The following is a 14,674-nucleotide window of genomic DNA, read 5'->3' on the forward strand; positions in this document are numbered from 1 at the left end:
AGATATTTTACTAAATCACGCTCTTGTCCCTTATTGTTTGTACACGTAAATATATGTGATCGCACAACATAAATTTGTACTCATTCTATGTATAAATCAAATAGAGTAGTCCACACTGGGTATAATAGACTGTAACACGTGTGAGATGCCTACTATAGAGTAGATCATGTTACATGTCTTCTCTTCCATAGGGTTTACTGCAGCGCGTAGAGAATGAATGATGAAGTAGCACAAGACTTTGTGTCACGTTTTTCGTATAACACACAGCGAACTGCCATTTTACCTCAATAATTATATATATATATATATATATTATTCCAAAACATCAGTTCACTTTGTCATATACGAAAAACGTTACACAAAGTCTTGTTAGTCAACATCATTCATTCTATACTAACTGAAGTAAACCATAGTTAAAGAAGACAAATGGAACATTATCTACAACATAATAGGCATCAAACATGTTAAACAGTATATTAGACCAAGTGGATACTACTCAATTTGATTTACACATAGTATGAGTCAAAATTTATGTTGTGCTATCACATATATTTACGTATACAAACAATAAGGGACAAGAACGTAATTAGTAAAATATCAGAATTCTGAATCGAACAAACTCCAATAACATCGACTGAAACTTAAACATCGGTTACAAGCCTATTAGTCTTCATCAATAAAATTTGTCTGTAATGATGAAAAAGCTATCATCTGTTCATTGATTAGAACTAGGAACTCTACGGACTGAATAGTAGAAAGATTATCAATGAACTGTTTGACATGTAACTGTCCATCAATAGGGCTGTCATGTTTACACGAATTAATTATTGTTTCTATTTATGATCAAACTCTATCAATCAAATTTGCATGTACATCAATATGATTAGTTTTATACATTCCAATCTTACTTCAAATTACCTAATTACTTTGACCACAATGTCAATATTTCAAAATAATTGTTACTATTGTTTGAATGTTATTCTAGCCTTATATACTAGCAGTGGAATTCAAAAACAGCGTTTCTTCCTATTGGAGAATCGTCAGCTGGATTTACCTGCATCCTGGATTCCACTGATAGCCATTATCCATCTCTGTCTATAATGCTTGTGAATTAAGGCAATATCGATGTAATCAGCACAGGATGTACATATGCTAATAAGAGACTGATCAATTGCAATCCTAAACATTAATGGAAAGATTCAAATAAACAATATTAAGTGAGTTTTAACCTCACCCCATCGCACAAGCAAGTGGCTATCAGGACTCAGTAGCTAAGTGAATAACATGATGACGTTTGAAGAGAACGATACTGAGTTCGAGTCTCAGAGTGAACATCAACTCTGAGATGCAAGTACATCCAGCTGACGACTCTCAAATAGAACAAAATGCGCGTCAAACTGGATTCCACTGCTAGCCACTATCTATCTTTGCTTATAATATTCGTGAATTAGGGCTATATCGGGGCAATACACACAGTATGCTTATATGCCAATAAGAGACTGATCGATTGCAGTACTTACTTGAATAATTCTTCTGGTTAGCGTATTTTTAGTGAGTTGGTTTTCTACGGGATGGAGTCGCCAACCCCATGCCCAACCCTCCTTTTAACCCAGGCTTGGAACCGGCAGTAGCCGCCGGAGGAGCTACAGGTGGAGTCTTAAACATTAATGGAAAGATTCAAACAAACAATACAAAATGAAGTCAGTCAAGCCTATTTCATTCAAGATTTACCTTATTTATCTTTATTAATACGCAAACATTGTAGTAACTTATACATTTCTTCTGCAATTAAACTAATTGATTATGTCAATTAACTTCAATACTTATTCGTGCAGTTACACAAATATCCTACAATCTACAAAAAGTCAATCGAAAATACTGCACTAGCCGGTATGTATTTCACCAAATTGTTTATCATATTTACCGATAAGATGTTAGTTCATATTAGAATTCAAGTCTATACATGAAGCAATACAAGTACTCCATAGTATCTTGTCTCATATTCAAGTATAGAATGCGGTGGAAACATTCTGTAATAGGCAGATTTATACGATTGTAGTTGAATGGCAGATAATCATTGTTGTCGGAAAGCTTGATTTTTAACAATTTCCGCAAATAGAATATCCATTCATTTTTAGTGTAAAGAAAGGGTGGTAATTGCGGAATGGATTGAATTTGTTTTTTTAGGATTTCATCATTAGATTGAATTCATTAACGTAGAGTAGACTATAAATATCACAGATAGAAATGAATGGTAATTGCTCAACATCATGAATCCACTGAATTTAGCAACCCAAACGATTGTCTGTTATGTCATAAGTTTGAAGGTTATATTATCACTCAGTGATCAATCAATCGTAAATAAATCTCGGTTATACACGAAGTCATTCGTTTCCCAATCAATTCAGTGTTAACGTCTCCAACAGTATAGCTAGATGATATGAGATTGAACCCACCAGAGAATTGAGACAGTACCCCCTGTAATATTGTAAATAACAGAATCTTATTCAACTATGAATTTATTAATTAACAGACTACATCACTCATTGATCAATCAATTGTAAATAAATCTCGGATACACGGTAGTAGGTTAGTCGCCTCCCAATTAATTCAGTGTTAACGTCTCCAACGATAAAGCTGGATGACATGAGTGCAAATCCATCAGAGGATTCAATCAGTACCTCCTGTAATGTTGTAAATGAAGACTATATCTTGAACATTTTACATTCTATTCATGGAGTTTTGTTCTCTGAGCTGGATGGTTTGGCCGTGGAGCTTCTGAACGACATCATTAGCACAAACTTCGGGTAAAAGTAAAGTGTTTGAATTTCTCCACATGTGGTTCACAAGTTGTCCTGTGCACCTCAGGAAAATTATACAGAAACATAGGAACAAAAATCAAACCAATAAGAGATACAACCAAAGCAAAGAAATAAACAATGACAAATTCAAGGTCAACAAGAACCAATCATGGCCGGGTACTATCAGCAACAGCGTTTTATGGGAGAAGGCAAATTAGCTTCCAGCTGACGAGGAAATTAGGAAAAGACGTTGGAAATGAATCGGACATACGTGAAGGAAATCGCCAAGCTGCATCACGAGGCAATCCCTAACTTGGAATCCGGAAGGGAAGCGGAAAAGAGGAAGGCCAAATAACACATTACTCCGGGAAATAGAAGCAGATATGAAAAGGATGAATGTTAACTTGAAATAACTGAAAAGGATTGCCCAGGACAGAGTTGGATGGAGAATGCTGGTGAACGGTCTATGCTCCTCGACGAGGGGCGACAGGCGTAAGTAAGTAAGTAAGTAATAAGGACCAATCAACATTGAGGCGTACAGGACAAGCTGTGAACCACATGTATAGAAAATTCAAACACTTCACTTCTACCCGAAACTTGTGTTGATGATGTCGTTCAGAAGAATGATGACATCTTCACGACCAAACCATTCAGCTCAAAGAACAAAACTCCATCAAAATCATCTACCTAAGCTATAAATCTTCTCCATATTCTATTCAATATAACTTAATAGATATAGGTTATTTAAAATGGAAATAGGACAACACCCCTTTTTTTCAAATTTTCAATATCCTTTCATTATTAATCACCGTTTCTAATAAACTATACAAAATAGGGAAACCATTCCCTGTATATAAACTATTTGAATAAATTAAATTAAATTATTATCTTATCACTGTGGCGATTTATCACCATTCGTTTCCAATGGGGTGGATCTCGTTTTGTTGGTTAAGCTTAAAGGGTGTGACATAATTTAAATTTATTATTATTATGATTATTATTCACTAAGGTTATACACCAAAAAAATATTATTAAATTAATTAATCCACGTTGCCGGTGACCATACCACATTGAAAGCATCGGTTCTCGTCCAGTTTCACGTTCCTCTTTTTTTCGTCTTTTTTTTGATAAAACGACGTGATTTTGAAAAAAAATAGGGATGAACTTTTGGTAGTTATCATGTAAGAATCGGCAATGGATAAGAGGGATCAATTATTCGATTTTGTTAATCACTAAAGTAAACAAACAAACTTATGTAATATAGAAGAAGTATGCACAGTATGCTTATATGCCAATTAGAAACTGACCAGTTGCAGTCCTAAAACATCAATGGGAAGATTCAAACAAACAATACCAAGTGAATATAGAAAAAGTATGTTTTAGAAGGGATAAATTATGGCCAAACAATGAAATTTTTTTTAGATAAACTGACTTTCTGAATGTTAACTTCACAGGATAATCATGTTCCAAATTAAGGTTATTTTCACAGTTGAAATCATGAACTAATCTTAGCTAGAGCACCATTACAACATGGAAGAACTGTACGGCTGTTTTGTTGCAGTATCGGACCTTTCAGCAGTGAGCAACCAAGATCAAACATACGGGAGTCGAACTCAGGATTTGAGTTATTTAAAATGTGAAAATACTACAATCTTCACGAATCTTCGGGAATAATAATAATGATCATGTGTTCACTAATGACTAACTTCAATAGACAACTATTGGGGTTCTTATGAAAAGTCGTAACGAGTGGAGTTCAAACCACTGTCAAGTGAGACAGTGATTCACTGAAGACAATAGATGAAGGGTCGTGCAAGATAGTGTATTGATTTAAATGATAAATAAACGCTATTGATTTCTGTCTCAGCGGTCTAGAAGTTCAGCTTTTGCGTACGAAACTGGAGGTCATAGGTTCGGTCCCTGTGTTCAAGATCTCAGTTGCGCTCCGTTGAGGAGCTCCATGCTGGGGTAAAATGGTCATGCAGTCCGTCCAAATTTTCAATGGTGATCAAGCTAAGATCAGTTCGTGTTTATAGCTATAAAAATACTACAATCTTCACAAATCTTCATAATTAAAATTGATGAACATTCAATTAATATTATCAAAAACACTTAATAATAGTGATATAAATATCTTAATAGTTAGCAGGTTACTAGTCCTTTCAACTCAATAACCCAGTGGACAAAATGTTGGCGTTAGCACTGAAAGATACTCAGTTTAAAATTTTAGTGTTAACAATAATACTAGGTGTATCAATTAATTTGTCCTACAGATATACTACCAGGACTGTAAATGCGATACTGGCCATCCCAGAATCAATGTGAAAGCTATAGTCAGAACAAGGACAACTTAGCTTTAAACTGTATTTGTTTTTATACGTAAAACCAATTCTATTAGTACGATAATTAAAGAAATTATCAACATTAGCCATTACTAATATAACAGGATAATAATGTCCTTTATTTGGCAGGTCATATGCGACAACGATAGTCTACGGACACATCAGATCAAGTTGACATGGTGGGCCTTTAAGCAATGATTAGATTGGTTAGCTATGAACATCACTAACACTAAGATTCGAGTAAATTCAGGTGATTAGTCTGAGATTGAGTGAAATACTCGTTCTGGATCTCAATGATAGTCACCTTCCACCTATTTTGAAAAACACTCAGAAAAAGTAGTGATAAGAATGAAGGGGTGATGTGCACAGAATACACATATGCTAACGAAGATTGATCAAACTTCAGTCTTGAATATTAACAACCGAATAATCCAATTCCATGCTAATAACCATATAAAATTACAGGTACTTGTAAATTAAAATGGCCTAGAACTTAATAAATTATCAATGTAGTTCATTACTAATCTTTTACTATTATTATTACCATTATTATATACAGGGAGTACTCGTATTCAGTGGTTGGAGAAATTAGGTAGCATGGTAAACTGTGATGTGGATGAGCATTGCTACAATAAGCCTGCCCATATGTACTAAGGGAATTAAGGAGCTCTGTGCTGATCAGATGTTATATATATACATATACGAACATGATTAAACTAGTAAAATCAGTAAGGGATTGAGGAGATTGTTCAGCATTTTTGACTGATAGTTAACATGTAATCACTAGTTACTAGCTTTGAGTGATAATTCTCGGAGTTCTAATTAGAAGCAGTGATCAGTGGAGTTAATCCGTTTCGGGTGTGATCCAGTTGCTCACCGAAGACAATGGAAGATGGTCAAGCAATTTCTTGGATTGGTTAAAGTTTGACAACAAAACCGTTAGGTGCTGACTCAGCGGTCTAGAGATTAAGCGTTCGCTTATGAGACCGAATGTCATGGGTCTGATTCTCATGTGTGGGATCGTGGATACGCACTCCTAAGGAGTCCCATAATAGGACGAGATGGCTGATCAGTGCTTCCAGGTTTTCAGTGATGGTATAACATCAATCGATTCATGATCACAATCAAAACTACCTGTTTAGTAAAAGATAAATTGAACTTAAATCATAGCTATTCCGTATAATGGACAGAATGTGGCTGGCAGTTGAATAAAGGAATCATGTTTCATCTTATTTGAGACTCGTCAGCCCGATTTTCCTGTATCTCAGAGGTGATGTTCAATTTGGGACTCCAACTCAGAACTGTTAACTTCAGATGCCATCGAGTCGCCCGCTTAGATTTTGAGCTTGGATAGTCACTTGGCTTGTGTAATGGTTGTAAGTTCGAGTCTTGGGTGAGTATCAACTTTAAGATGTATTTAAATTCATCTAGCAAGTCCCAAACGAGACTAAATGCGAGTCCTTGTTCACACTGTTATCTATGTTCCACCTATTACAAATTAACCAGTGTCATAACAGCTAACATCGAGGCAAGTCGTATACGATGCACCAACAATGAGATAATCTAAACCTTTACATTATGAATGATCATTATTACAGCTTATAATATTCGACTATTAGAGGCATTTTGATTCGGAAAGTAAATTCAGTCAATTAAGGCTAAATTTTATAAGTTATTTACATAATCATAATCATAATAACAACAATAATGCATTTTTAAAAGGTCATTTTCAGTCACGAACAATCCAAAGCAATGACCATAACCTATTCTATTGTATTAAGAATCTCTTCATATCAATTTATTCATTCACTACGGTCAATTACTTAGGTAATCAATGATTTGTACTTGAATGAAAAGTGATTGTTTTGATTATTTGTGTGATTGTTTTATGCAAAACAATCAAACAAACAAAAAGACCTTACAAATAATGAATGGATCAAAACCTCTTGATCGAGATCAATAATTTTGTTATGAATCATTATGAATAAGTTAGGAACAATACGATGGGTACATAATTTTCAATCCGAAATTCTGATCTAATCAATAAAATCAGTAAAGAAAATAAAAAGTGACTTAGTAGCTGAGTGGATAACGCGATGGCATTTGAAACGAAAAGTACTGGGTTCGAGTCTCAGAGTGAACATCAACTCTGAGATGCAGTTACGTCCAGTTGAGGAGTCCGAAATAGGACGAAACGCGCATCCTGGATTTCACTGCTAGCCACTATCCATCTTTGTTTATAAAATTGTTGCTTTGTTCTAAATTCAAAGTTTTCTACAGCATAAATTTACTAACTTGAACCGTTACATAATTGAGAGTAGCTAACAAAACAAGTTGGATTTTCTTGTTATCTCAAGTTAGCTGGTGATGTTCCCTATGGAAACATCTTAGACTTCAAAGCTGGGTAATGCGTGTTAGTATCCTACCGATGACACCAGTTTCTTCAAGATTGAAGGAAGATCTTGATTGCAGATCACAATCAAGACATAATAAACGTCATCCATTGTTGTTCACCTAACTCTCACCAACCAAATAACATTTAGTCTTACGTTATAATGTATTTCTTCCACACATTTCATCGTGAAACTTTGAATGATTTCCTCATCTATCAGTCAACATTGAAAAACGTGTTCATGCTTTGATCATGTAATTTATATTTAATTGTATTGGTCAGTTTGAGAATACTAGATCGCATAGAACTGGTCGCTAAACAATAATTCATTAGTGTGTGTTTGTAAAACAGTTTAGTGACAACATACTGTGTGGTTACAGACAATCCGTAAAAATACTTTGGTAGACTTACATTTCATGCAAGTTGTCACTAATCAGCTAAATGTAATTACGATATTTAGGAATCTGATACTCCCTATAGATTTTGAACCAGTGTTATTCGGCAGTGAAGTCAAAGACGTTTCACTTGTGTTATTCGGCTTACGTCTTAGCTCTTGTAGTTTTATTTATTATTATTTAAACATATAAATATTGGTACAAGGAAGCAGCAGATACATATACGGAACACAAATCTTATTTGATTTATGGGAGGGCTGTGATACTTCCCAGGTGCCCAAACTGAAGCAGGTGGTTTTCTTAGGGGGCCACAACCGGAGCCTTTGACCTAAAGATCTGATCCACAAGGCAGTGAAGCATCGTAAGGAGATGCAGTCCCATGGTAGCCGGTGACCAACAATTGATTCATACGCCATTTGTTCCCTCAGGATACTGGAGCCCATGTGTACCATTCGTTTGGAATTAGGATCTCGGAATTCCTCTGTGTGGAATCTCAATATCCACCAACCTGGTTAAAACGCCGGACATTCGCTTTTCTTGCTCTAAATTTTGTAAACAACACCTCTGTCACGAGAAGGCAGTGAATAGGACTTCCCTGATATTGGTTTGAATGCACGTGGCCATATGAGAGCATTTCGAGACGAAGAGCTCACTTTCTCCACTCTCAGCTATACCAAAACATTTGGAAGTACATCCAACTAATGAATTCGAAAACGAACCAAATTAAACTTCTTCAATTTCACTAGTAGCCAGTTTTCCAAAAAAGCCAAAACATAAATACACTTTACAATTTTTTCTTCTGCTTATCCATTAAAGTAGTATATGTCAAATAAAAACAATATATATAATCATGATATCTTTATCTTCTATGACTCCAGTTTCTAGTCAATCCGTTATGTTGTTGTTGTTATTGTTGTTTACTATTCTTTTACTTATACTAGTCTGATCACTTGGACAAGTTTATAATTCAATGAAAGAGTAACTGAATTCATTCAATAGACATTCTCTTGTTCTTCTTTGTGTGTGTGTGTATGGCATCATATAGGTGGTCATATTTAGAAAAGTATCCTTTAGAAAAGAAAAAAGGAACAACTGTTCCAGATTCTTTTTCTTTTATTGAAAGAAAACGAGAAAAAAAAGAAGAAAGAAAAGAAACACAGTAGGATGCTTGAGATGTTTTGAATGAATAAAGTGAATGAAAGAATTATAAAGATAACAATAATAAAGTGGCCACTTTTAATGTCGATACTACTCGGTTGATTACATTTAAGTAGTTCTAGTTAGTTAGTTGATTGGTTGGTTGGTTGATTTGACAAAATAAGAAATAGTAATTTAAGTATGAATTATAAGAGTAGTATATCATTACTGTTAGAAATTTCTATGATGGCATTTGATTGTAGACTTCTCATTGATCTATTACAATATACTTTTATAACTGAATTAATCTTATACTGAAGATGATGATGATGATAATGAATTGGATGATGATGATGAAGAAGAAGAAGAAGATGATGATGATGCTGGTGATTTGGATGATGACGATTTGGATGATGATGACGATGATGGTGATGATGATGATGATTTGGATGATGATGATGCTGATGATGATTTGGATGATGATGATGATGGTGATGAGCAGGACGACCTTCTTCTTTTATTTCCTTCATTCATGTTTGTTCGTCAGATTAATCTCTTTTTTTAAATTGAATTAAAATAGATTTTTTTTAATGGAATAAAAGTTAGTCAAGTGTAAACCTAGTCAATGAAATATACTTTTCTATATGTGTTAAATGAATAATATTAATTTAATTAAAGGGAAAATAGTTGACTCTATTTTAGCGTCCAGTCCCCCTTTAGATTTTATCATATTAGATAGGTTGGTTAAAAGAAGGTACGATTAAAAATACAGATGTATGTTGTACTGTGGTGGTGGGTTACTTATATCCACATAAGTAGTATATATAATGATGGTCGGGCATTAAATGTATTTCAGTATAAGATCGATAACGAAAGAACGGGAACGAAACGCGATTAATATGTAAATGCATTGACACTTACTATTGTAGTGCGGGTTATTTATATTCACATTAGTAGTATATGGTGATGGTCAGGCATAGAATGTAGAATGTATTTCAGAAGAAGATGAATAAGGGAAGAACCGGAACGGAACGCAATTGGTATGAAAATGCATAAACAATGAGATCAGAGAAGATGGACTGATATTTGCAGAAGTAAAAGTCACTATTGAGACAATTAATTGTTAAAATTGATTGATCACTGAGTGGTGAACAATGTCATGCGTGTCAAGTCCTTCTTAGTGCTGATCGAATGCTATCGATCAAGTTGCAATGTGGACACTAGTCTAGGTGGCTCTAAACTGCGTGCACTATGTTGAGATAAGATGGTGGTTGGAGGTGGTCAAAAAAAACCCTGAACCCAGGTTTCTTGCTACTTGGCACTCGTCAGCAAGGTGTACCTGATATCTTGAAGTAACTGGTTCTCTCTGACGGATTCGATCTCGTGTCACTCAGCTTCACAGTCAGAGACGTTACCACTGAGCTACGCGGGCCGCGACCGACCTCCTGTAGGACTGAGATGTAATCACAATTGATTGATCACTGGGTGGTGATCAATGTCATGTGTGTCAAGTTCTTCTTTAGTGCTGAGAGAATGCTATCGATCAAGTTGCAATGTGGCCACCAGTCTAGGTGGTTCGACACTGCTTGCACTATCGATCGAATCCGCCAGGGAGCATCAGTTCCCTCAAGATTACAGGTACACCTTGCTGACGAGTGCCAAGTAGCACGAAATCCGGGTCCAGGGTTTCCTGTTGACCACCTCCAACCACCATCTTACAACTAATTGTTATTTTGCAAATTAACTGTTTACCTTACAGTTGTCAAATTTTGGCGAGATACTCTGTAACTTTTGTGTCAATTACATTCGATTGTCCCCAACTGGTGTTCTCATTCGCTACACTATCTAAAAATATGATTCTGAAATATTCTTCATCATGATGGAGAAAATATACCGTTCAGTTTGATGATTATTTAACAATGAGTACTCTGAGGTATGTCTAGAAAGAGAGTTAAAGTTTCATACTGAAATCATCTAACTCATAAGTTCATAATTTCGACAGAAATAATCTACTTAGATAAGATGAAGTGTGATGAACAGAAGAATCTATGAAATGCTTCTTCGTCTTATTTGTGATTTATCAGCTGGATTAGCCGGTATTCAAATGTTACTGCTCTTATTGAAACTCAGTGCCGGTACCCTTCATACATATATCAATAAAAATAGATCATAATTCAATCCGGTATAGTGGTCAGATTTTAGTGTGATATTCTGTAATTATATGCTCAATTATATTCGATTGTACCCATTGGCGCTCTGTTCACTACAGTTCTACTGACTGTCCTGAAATGTGATTACTGTAAGGTTTTTCTTTCAAACTAAAGGAGAGTGTTAAGAAAAGTTGTCTGTAGTAAGATGACAGCTCACTTTACTTTATAAATTTTTATCGACTATTGTATTGCCTTTAAAGTTCTAGGTTAATACACCAAGATCTATTTACAGAAGTGTCATGTATGACTTGCTTCAAATAGTTGTTTTCTCATAAGTAGAGATGGCTGGTGGATAGCGATGTAATTCAAGATGTGCGTTTCTTTCTATTTGGGACTCGTCAACTGAATGTATCTGTATCCTGGATTCCACTGCTAACTATCATCATCATCCATCTCTGCTTATAATGTTTGTAATTTAAGGCAATATCGATGCAATCCTCATTATCGTGGATGCGCACATTCAGCACATTCATTGCAAATATTCGATAGAACATTATATTTAACTTATGCTACCATAGAGTAAATACAATTCATTTACATTCAGGGAGACAAAGATGAACTTGAAGTATCTATGCTCATACTTGAAATCATGAGTCAATTGAGACTAGACCGCCGTGGCAAATCTGGAAGCACTGGACGGTCGTTTCGTCCTATAATGGGACTCCTCAGCAGTGCACATCAACGATCTCACCTCGCGAGATTCGAATCCAGGACCTATCAATATCGATCACGAGCGCCTAACCACCAAAACACTGAGCCGGCATCCGATGGTGTTAATATCTTACTTCAATTAATCCACGAAGTTCAGCAACCGTTCACTAATTGACTTCAGTGAGTTGATAGCTCATAACAGACGTGGTTGAACTCCACTGGTCACTGCTTCTCACTAGAACTCCAGGAAATATCTTAGATGCGCACTGCTGAAGAGCTCCATATTGGGACGAAATGGCCGTCTAGTGCTTCCAGGTTTTTCATGATGGTCTAGTTTCAATTGATTCAACGATAAAATTAATAAATTTTATCTTACTGTCCAGAATCATATTTACGAATTGACTTTTATTAATGGTATTGGCGTTTTTCAATATCTTTTTCATTAGAAAAACAATCCATTTTGTTAAACGTGTTTTACTTTGTGTGTGTGTGTGTGAGTGTATGACCAGTTATGATATGACAACTATTACTACTAATATTATCAGTAAAAGATAGAAAGAACAAAATGGTATTACTTAAACAGTCGTAAAATGTCATGTTTTCGTGACTTACATCGACATAGAGAAGGAGCGAGCAAGCGAGAGAGCGAGCGAGAGTGGGTGAGAGTGAGCCAACAAAGGAAAGTATGATTATCGAATAGATTCATAACTGTTAGTGAGGGAATAACCTCACAATCATATAAAACGATAGACGTAAGCACACAAACACACAAACACAAGGATAACGACAGTATCACGCACATATTGATAAATACAAAGTAATTAATTTTTACGAAAAGAAGACACCTTTTTGGGGAAAAAATACTTTTATAAACTAAACAAGATAATAAAACAAGTTGCAACGTAATATGATTGGGGGGAAGATTACCTGGAAATTGGTGGTGACCACAAAGGCATGGGTATTAGCACTAACTGTGTAATGGGATATAGAGGATAGTAATTTTGAAGGAGACCTTTACATACTATTTGCATATAATACACATATACGCAGTGCACTAGTACGATGTACATGGACTGGTTACCAGGTGATTAAATAGACGTGGTTCTATAACAATTTTTTGAAAATAATTCTATCTTATGCTATTTCCAATTTCTTTATCTTTTTGTGTACTTTCAACACCACTCGTTTGTATAATTCAGTATTATGGGACCATTGAATGAGTAGTGCTGAATTTAGATGCAGGGTTTTGGTTAAGGACGACAAATTGATTGATGAGGTAGTCAAATTTTAACGCCTACAGTTGTTAGTTGGTTACGTCAAACTATCTATCAATATCCCCAGCTCACTGACGTAGTAGTAGACAGGAAGAAAGCTGTAGGTTACCGAACTAAAATATAATGTTAGTCCATGAAGACACTTACCGTTGGATCGATTTATATAGGTAGGTGCAGACAACCTGGTTTAGATCCCCGTGATCATCGTAACCATTAGTTATAGACTCTGAGTAACATGACTAAGGATTATTTTCAGTGGCTCAGGTGAATTCACTCTTCATATCTTTTTAGATTCTAAGTTTTTAAGTGCCTTAAAGCCTTTTTTCATCTCACCAATCTACTTTATTCCCCGAATCATATTTCCGATACCTGATTTCTCCTATTGTCACTAATATTTTTGATACATTTACTACGCTGTTATGTAACCTGACAATTTCATCTCTCCGTATGAATAAGGATTAGCAATAGGAGAGAAAAATAAATAAATATTTTGATAGTGTAATAAGAAGACGAAGATTATCAGAACTATGTGATGATAAATTTAATTAGTATTGTTCGTTTAAATCTTCTCATTGATGTTTAGGACTGCAACTGGTCAGCTTATAATTGACATATGTGCATATTGTGCGTATTGCCTTATCTCACAAGCATGGTAAGAAAAGATGGATAGTGGCTAGCAGTGAAATACAGTTTGATGCACGTTTCGTCCTGTTTAGGACTCGTCAGTTGGATGTAACTGCATCTCAAAGTTGATGTTCACTCTTGGCCTCGAAACCAGTACCTTTCGCTTCAAACTCCATCTCGTTATCCGCTCAGCTACTGAGTCCTGATAGCTACTTACTTGTGCAATGGGGTGAAGTTTAAATTCAATTTATATTGTTTGTTTGAATCTTCCCGATGATGATATAATAGTATAATACATTTCCAACAATCTGATCACACATATACTTGTTAAGAACATTTATATATAAAAATAAAAGGTCGACTAGACTGGAAATAGGAGGTAGGAGGAGACAAGAATGATAATGTAAATGATAATGTGCAAACATTTTGAAACCTTATCACTCTGGATAATAAGCTAATATTAACAGGGTAGGTTTAAGGTGAGCACAAACTGCTTTTGAATATACAAAGGTAATTTGAATTTTCGTATATCTAAAGCTTCAATCAACCTCAGTACACCCCCTACTACACTTCAATAAAACACCACAAAAACTGAGTTAAGATCAATCTTATCGTCTGTTTCGATCATATGTTTAGCAATAGAGGATGATGAATGTTTATCCTCGACTCTTACTTGCTATAAGTAAATATTTAATATTCTCATAGTTGAAATCATGAGTCAATTGAAGCTAGACCATCATGGGAAACCTGAAAGCACTGGACGGCCGTTTCGTCCTGTTGTTGGACTCCTCAACAGTGCACATCCACGATCCCGCCTCACGAGATTCGAATCCAGGACCTACCAGTCT

The 14,674-nt window shown here is 35.4% G+C and overlaps 1 protein-coding gene across 1 annotated transcript in view; it reads left to right on the top strand.

The window, feature by feature from the left end:
* Positions 1-10,986: 10,986 nt before the first annotated feature.
* The window catches only part of Smp_151620 (cadherin-related), a gene marked incomplete at both ends in the record, with an annotated part of 49,582 nt that continues 45,894 nt past the window's right edge, over positions 10,987-14,674 (top strand). The window contains one exon of the mRNA XM_018795152.1: positions 10,987-11,000. Within this exon, the coding sequence (XP_018649494.1) occupies positions 10,987-11,000 (14 nt within the window). The remainder of the gene's footprint in view (positions 11,001-14,674) is intronic.

This window comes from Schistosoma mansoni, chromosome 1 (assembly GCF_000237925.1).
Source record: "Schistosoma mansoni strain Puerto Rico chromosome 1, complete genome".
In the NCBI taxonomy this organism is placed as follows: Eukaryota; Metazoa; Platyhelminthes; class Trematoda; order Strigeidida; family Schistosomatidae; genus Schistosoma; species Schistosoma mansoni.